The sequence below is a fragment of the Tetrahymena thermophila genome, assembly GCF_000189635.1.
Source record: "Tetrahymena thermophila SB210 genomic scaffold scf_8254437, whole genome shotgun sequence".
NCBI lineage: Eukaryota > Ciliophora > Oligohymenophorea > Hymenostomatida > Tetrahymenidae > Tetrahymena > Tetrahymena thermophila.
Window position 1 is genome coordinate 129,502 of NW_002476218.1, and position 8,030 is coordinate 137,531.

An 8,030-nucleotide genomic window follows, 5' to 3' on the forward strand; every position below is an offset into this window, starting at 1 on the left:
ATTAGAATATTTTTTAATTGTTTTTTATTAAAAAATATTGAATTTAATTTATCCTCTTTCTTTATTTAGAAATTTGTCAGTTTAGATTTAAAGATATTTTATTATGTTTGAATGAAAGTAAATAAAAAAAAATTAACATATTTTAGCTTTATTTTAGCTAGTAATAGGTTTTTGGAATTCAATAGACATTTATTTAATTAAATAATTTAATTTTATCATTTTAATTTGAATATTGTAAAGATTGTCAAGAAATTTTTTAGCGGGCTATTAGTAGAAGATAACAAATATTGAATTTGTGTTAATAAATAATTAATTAATAAAAAATAAAATTCTAAATTAATATCATAAGCGCTATCTTTGATTTTCATTAATAGTTAAATTATAGTTTTATGAAATTAATATTTAATAAATAGAATTGATTATTTAATTGATTGATTGATATTTTTGTTTGCCTAAGCTATCATTCATTTTTGCTTAATTAAACAAAATTTTAATTTAATTAAATCTCTAAAAGTGTAGTAAGAGATTGTAATACTTTTTTATTTGCTTTTTTAATCAATGCTATTCAATTAATTGCTCCCAAGAATTTATTAAAAGTCTTATTATCTTATATTATTAAAAAAGGGTTAGTATTAAGAAAGTTAACAAATAATAATTAAAAATAGCAGCTTAATAAAATATATATTGTTTTTAATTAATTATTTTTAATTTATACTACTATAATAATGAGCTAAAATTAGTCTTCTACAAATAAAGAGGCTTCAAAAAAGACTGCAGACTCTTCTTCCAAAAGTACGTCATCTTCAAATAAAGAGGAAAAATAATAAAAATAAGCAAATTCTAGCAATACTGATAAAGCTAACCCCACAGCAGATAGCGGCAAAGGCCAATAAAATAAAGAAAATAATTCAAACAATGAAAAGGAAAAACAAACATCTAATGAAAAGGGATCTACAAAAGCAGAAAATAGTTAGTCAACAAAAGGAAATGAATCTAGTAAAGATGAAAAATCTACAAGCAAAAGCAGTGATAAGTCGAAAGACAAAGAAAAAGATAAAGAAGCTAAGGAAAAAGGAAGCAATTCATAATAGAATAGTAGTAACCAATAAGCAGCGGCTGAATTAGATAAGTTGCTAAATCCGCCTACAAGTGATTTTGTATTGAAAAATTAGGCTGAATATTTAAAGAGAGGATAATATTACATAAACAAGAACTAATTTGAGAGTGTAAATGGGATTATATTTGTTATTTAGATAAATTAGTTTGAAAATATTTTTATAATTTTGATACAGTACATACAGTACGTACGTACATCACAAATATGAAAATAAATTCTTTATAAAAGTTTAAAATAAAAATTAATAGTGCTTATTTCAAAAACATAATTGAATGAAATTATTCAAAAATCCTCATATTAATATAAAATAGGCCTTAAAAATATATGAATTGCTAAATGATGCCAATCCAAATAAGGGTAATGCTTAAATTTTAGCAGGTCATTGTGCTTTTAGATTAAAGAAGCATGAGAAAGTTATATCGTACTACTAAAAAGCTATGGAGCTTTCAGCAAAAGCTAATGTAAATTATTTTATTCTATTAACAAATATGTATTCTAAATATCAATAACTTCTTGAGTTCAAAGCACATATTAATAAATATTAAATAGAAAGATCCAAATATTCATTTTGAATTAGGAATTGCACACTATCGAGTAAATATTAATTGATTAGTTTATACAATACAAAATATTTTATGTTAATGTTATAAATATTAAAGCAAGGAAAGTTTATTGATTCTGAATAGTTCTTTAACAAAGTTAATGTATATCAATAAAAGTATATCTATCAGCCAATAGTTGATCTTTATAAAGCTATACTTAAAAGACAAAATGGATATCATTAAGAAGCAGCTTAAGTAATAATATAATAATAATAATTACAACAATAAAATATTGAGACTTTATTTTATACATTTAAATATAGCTCTTCCTTTCTAGCTTAATCCAAAATGATAAAAATATATTTAATCAACAAAAAACAGTTGAAATATTATGTAATGCAGGTTTATAGTTTGAATTGATGAAAGAAGTAATAAACATTTCATTTTAAAGGCTATATACTATAAAGACATTTATTTATTATTTAACAAAATTAGTTAGAAGATGCATAAACATGTTATCAAAAAGCCAAATAAGTCGAGAGCACAAATTCTAATGCATTAAAATGTTTAAGCTGGATTTTATTCCAAAAAAAGAGTTATGTAATACTTATTGATTTGTAAAATCTTTTTTGTGATAAAATTTTTGTTTGAAATAATTTTAGAGAGAAAGTGCCGATCTCATTTAGAAAGCTTACTAACAAAATAATAAAGATTTTGAAATACTTTTAATTTTAGCAAAAAATTATGATTAGCAAGGATAGGTCAAGTAAGCTTTAGAATATTTCAATAAAGCTATTTAAGTTAATAGTTAAAATGCAATATGCTGGTGTTATCTTGGAATAACTTTCTTTAAATTAAATATGGTAATATAATTTATATGATTTAATGAATAAATTTACTTATTTTTAATCTAATAATAGATGAAAGATGCCTTTTCATGCTTCAACAAAAGCTTCGAATTAGAAAACAATATAGAAACGCTATTTAATATAGCACTTCTTTACGAAATAGGAAAGCATTATATTGAAGCTGTCAATCTCTATAAATAAATATTGATGGTGTGCCCAGATGATCATATGGTTGTTAGGAGAAAAATTACTATTGAGCGTAATGCTTCAAGTTAGACACATGACCCATTTAACAAGAAACAGCTGTAATCTCATTTTTAAAATAACAATATTTTATTTAAAATTTTTATTTTATAGCAATAAATTAAGAACTATGCTTAGAGAACCTCCTTTTAAGCCATCTGTCCCTCTTTGGCTAGAGGAGTTAGACCCAAATGTAAAATAAAGACTTTTAGAACAAGAAAGACAAGAACTGCTTAATACTATAATGAATAATTAAATATCTTTGAATTAGTTAAATAAGTCCCCATTATTTTCACATACTTAAAAAGCAAGAAGAAATAGTGTTTTTAACTTACATAACCTTCACACTCCTCATCCAAACTTTGGAAAGGAACCTTTTGATAGCTTGCTAAACACTCCAAATTTATTCTTCAATACACCAAAGCCAAATTATGAAAACCAATTTACACTTACTCCCATAAATTATCCCATTAACAATCCATATGATAAATCAAAGGCTGGTAATAGCAGATCAGGTGATTTTTTATAAGTAAACTAGAAAAAAAAGAGCGAGACACCTAGCTCTTTATTTAATATACCATTATACGGAGATTTCAATGTAATAAAATTTTATTTTGCTCAAATGTAAAATTAAGTTAATTCATTCTTATCATTAATAATAGGATCCTTATACTCCAAATTATAAACCTTCTCCTTATATTCAACCTAATCATCCTTTTGGAGGATTATATAAAAGTAGTTTTGATAATACAGATCTGTATAGAAACAGGGCTAGCTCAATATCTCCCCTTCCTTCTTAAAATCTATTAAAAAGTAAAAAAATTAAAAAAACAAACTAAGCAATTATGATATTTATGAATTATCTATTTTTAATAATAGTTGAAGATCAAGGATTTGGTAATTAATTTAATATGGGTAATAAAGACATGGAAGATGATCCTTAAAATAGTAATAATAATAAAGGAGGATTCAAATTGCGTAAGAATTCTGAAAATAACAGATAGAGAAAGGCTTCTATCGCATCAAACACATCCCCACTATAAAGACCTGTTAAAAAACCAAGTGAAAATCATTCTGATTCTGATCCTGAAAAACCTCTTAAAAAATAAATAAAAATAGTTTCTTTAAATAATCCTTTACTGACTTAAGTCCCAGCTGTAGGATCTGCTTCATAGTAAGCATAAAACATATCGAACCCTACTATAACAGTAAATCTAGCCAGTAATGTTAGCAGTGCTAGCAACATCCCTACATCTAACAATCATATCACCTCAAACACCTAAATAGGTAACAATTAGCCTAACCAATAAAAGGGCGAAGTATTCTATGGAAGCTTAATGAATAATTATGATGATGAATTGAATAATGCTGTACCATCTTAATAATAGGAAGAATAATTCCCAGCTGTTAATTAGAGATTCAACATTTTTAGTAACTTAGGAAGAAACAAACAAAATAAATGAAACAAACCATTTTAATTTAGAATAATTTTTTATTAATTCATGTAAAATATACTTGTACAAGATTATATAGTGTAAAATAATTTTAATCTTTTTAGTTTAGTTAATGGCTATAAACTATAGCTAAAGCATTCTTATAGTTTCCAATATATTTTGTATGTATTTCAGCATTTGTATTTGTTAAATTAAACTATTTGTAAGTAAGTATCTCATATATCATAATTTAAGAATATTAAAATCATTCATTAAAATATTGTTTCAAGGTTGTTATTAATTTAGGTTATCTATATTAAAAATTAGTTTACAAAATGGAAAATAGGCCTTTAACAAATCGTTTTTTAGCAATATCAATATAATAATTAGAGACTACTATAAATGCTCCTCTTGCTATAAGAGCAATCGTAGACACAAAGGAATAAGTATTATCAAAACTGCAAATTATCTATTTTCAAATAGCATGATTATTGTGTAATATATGAATATTTAATTTTAAAATCTTAATAAAAGGGTGAAGTTTCATATAACAAAGCAAGAAATTTAACTAATCCTATAGAACTTAAGCTAAAACCAATATAAAATAGTAGTATTGAATAAAAGCTTTCAGTATGATATATTATAGGATAGAAATATAGATTTTAAATTTTAATAAATGCAATATTAGATTATTTTATTTGAAGATGAAGTTGAAAATGCAGAACAGTAACAAATTTTTGGATAGTATTAAGTAGAATTAAGTTATATAACAAGATCTCTATTGAATTTGGGGACTAATGGTTATTTTAGTCTCCCTATTTAATTTGTAAATGAGTAGTAGTAAAAAGTTGCAAGTTGTTGGCTAAATCTTTAGATTAAAGTAAATATACTTTTTTATAGCTAAATAGTTTATAAAATATGAGGGTAATTATTTTGCAATAAATTATTTAATATAGAATAGAAATTTTGATTTTACTATAGAAGAGAATAATCAAAATGTAGTTTTGTTACCTTAACATGATCCTTTATTTAATTTTGCTTGGAGATTAAGAGTTGATGTCAGACAAATAACTGATTTACCAGCTAATACAAGTGCTTATGTTGGTAAAATTAACTTCAGTCAAATTTTTATTTTTAAATTATAAACTAAACCTATGTAAAAAGAATGTAATTGGACTATGTCTGATAATTCAAACTATGACCCTAACTTGAAAGAAGCTTTCTATGAAGTATATAGAACACAAATAAAAGACAATTAAACTCATCCTCTATATAATACACAATTTTTAATGAATAACCCTTTTTATAAATTTGGGGCAGAACCTTTTACTACAGTGCAAGGGTATTTGGCTTTTAAAATAAAAGACTCCTCTCATAAAATAATAGATGAAGTTTTTTTCCCTCTATAATCATTAAAACCGTTTATTCCCTTAAACATCGTATTTAAAATTAATAAGAATGTTTCAGTATTTAAGCATATCTAACTAATTTTAAAAGGAATTGCAAAGTGTTAAAAAGGAATTCAAAGTCAAGCCAAAATATTATTTATCTCTTACTCTTGAATAGCAGCCAAAGGATGGATAAGGACTTTGTGATATTATTATACATAATTTTGATTTAAGTGGAAATCCTGCTAATGACACCAATCTTCAAATTATGTTAACTAACTAAGCCTACATCCCCAAACAGTAATGATTATTTTTTTTTTTTTGATAGATTTGAACTATAAATATGATAAATAAGACCTACTTACACTAACATGGAAATATAGCCTGCAGGAAAAATATCTAAATTATTAGAAAAAGCTGCTAAACCTAAGGAAATGTAGTTTTTAGGACATGTAAATAGCATATAACCTATTTAGGCTGATTAATTTTATGGTGCCATAGCTGTGTTTACATTTCCTGTTTCTTAAATAAATACCAAAATTAATATTTTTGCACTCAGTACTGACCCTAAAATTAAGCAAACTCATAAACTATGCAATACAATAATTGGATAAACAGAGGCTATAGTAGATTCTGTCCTATAAAAACTGAAAACCTCAGAATCAATAGAATCGTAGAAAATCAATATTAAATGGAATAAAGTAACTTTTTATTCAATTTAAATTAAATTTAAATATTAATAATATTAAAAGAGTTCAAAATTATTTGACTCATTTAGCAAACTTACAGGATAACTTGATATCGGAGTTCTAAGTCAAAAGGATGCATAAAATGTGGTTCCAAGAGAAAAAACACCTGTACCAAGTGAACCCAGTTTTCATCAATCCTAAGTTTAATTATCTGAAAAAGAATTAAGTTAAAATGATCAATAAGATGAAATACAAAAGAGCCAACAATCCTTAAAATCTTAGTCATACATTAGTTAACTCGATAAAAGAATTAGTTTAACTGATAGATCCTTTAAAGATAGTGACATAACTGAGTCTTAATTAGGAGAAGATGTTATATTTATGAATGAAATAGAGAAGTGGAAATTACTTTCAAGAGAATTAGCTTAAAGATAAGAAATTTTGCACAGAATGAATAAAGACATAGAAGATAAAACAGATAGTCTAAAGCAAACAGGTGAAGAAATTACTGATTTAAGGAAGAAAATCAAAGTAATTTAAAATAAAAGCAAACAATCCTTCTTTTTTAATTTAAATAAATAAATATAATTATGAAAAGGTATTAAAAAACGAAAATGATTTACTTATGAAAAGATTAAACTCTGAAGTTGAAATAGAATAGAAAACCAAGCTTAATCCAGAATTAAGAAAAATGAAACCTGAGCTATTGCAATAAAATATAATAAAGGTAATTAAAAATATTTTGATTTTTAGAATATTTTTAAAATTTAAATAAAATTTAGGTTGCAACAGCTTACAGAGATGAAAAGTTAAAAAATGAAGAATTTGATAAATAGATAAAAGAAGCTTATTCTTAGATAATTAAAGCTAAACATTCTTAAGAAGAATTGGAACATCTATTAAAAGTTAGATTGTAAGGAGCTCATAAATTAACTGATTTAAAAGATATTATTTCCAAAGCACCAATGTATAGAGAAACTATAGAAAAATAAGAAAAAATTATACTTAAATTAGAGTAAGCTATGGAAACTACAATGAAAGGTTCTGAATAAATTAAATAAATGGAAAAGGAATTCAATAAGCTGAAGGATGAGTGTGAAAGCTTATAAGAAAATTTGAGAAATAAAGTATTTGATAAGCAAACATCAGAGCTTTAGAGAGTTAAAAGGGAGTGCGAAAAATTAGAATCAATAAACAAAGAGCTCTTGGTGCAACTTTCTTAAAAATAAAGGCCTTCCTCTACAGATAATATTGATCTATATAGTGAATAATTAGAGCTTGAGGCAAAATTATATAACATTTCAAGCAGGTAAAATTTTCATTACAAATCAAAAAATTAATTAATTAATTCAATCTATTTATTTTATTTTAAGGGTAGAGGCATTCCAAGAAGAATTAAACAGAAATGCACAAGAACATTCAAAAGAGTTATCACAATTAAAAACAGAGATTGCTGTAAAAATAAATTAATTAATTCTTTTTTATATCTATCTGATAATAAGATACTTAAATAAATTTTATTAAACAGAAAAAATAGGCTATTATAAATTCTAATTAATCTCCATACTATTGAAATAGACCCAGAATAATAATTATTATTATAATAATAGTAAACAATTTAAAAGATAATATTTAATACTTAAACAGTTAATTTAAAAAAATATTTAAAATTTGTTTTGTTTATAGTAAAAATTAGTCTTTAAAATACGTATTTTTTATCTATCTGATTTCAGAACTTCAACAAAATATAAAATTAAACATCATTATTTC

General features: G+C 24.1%; 2 protein-coding genes across 2 annotated transcripts; both read left to right on the forward strand. All coding sequences in view use genetic code 6, as the record gives it.

Moving 5' to 3' along the window:
* Positions 1–725: 725 nt before the first annotated feature.
* TTHERM_000444489 (kelch motif protein) lies at positions 726–4,213 on the forward strand (the record flags this gene model as incomplete). Its single annotated transcript, XM_012799660.1, has 11 exons — positions 726–1,226; positions 1,429–1,578; positions 1,667–1,711; positions 1,777–1,914; positions 1,983–2,087; positions 2,155–2,259; positions 2,322–2,522; positions 2,580–2,812; positions 2,865–3,348; positions 3,413–3,563; positions 3,630–4,213. The coding sequence occupies 11 exons, from the start codon at positions 726–728 to the stop codon at positions 4,211–4,213; spliced, it is 2,697 nt and encodes an 898-aa protein (XP_012655114.1).
* Positions 4,214–4,252: 39 nt separating this feature from the next.
* TTHERM_00444490 (C2 domain protein, putative) lies at positions 4,253–7,833 on the forward strand (the record flags this gene model as incomplete). The annotated part of the gene is made up of 11 exons (XM_001023311.3): positions 4,253–4,813; positions 4,872–5,063; positions 5,140–5,287; positions 5,348–5,622; positions 5,681–5,871; positions 5,927–6,272; positions 6,324–6,791; positions 6,859–6,987; positions 7,043–7,569; positions 7,634–7,715; positions 7,789–7,833. The coding sequence occupies 11 exons, from the start codon at positions 4,253–4,255 to the stop codon at positions 7,831–7,833; spliced, it is 2,964 nt and encodes a 987-aa protein (XP_001023311.3).
* Between the last annotated feature and the right edge of the window lie 197 nt (positions 7,834–8,030).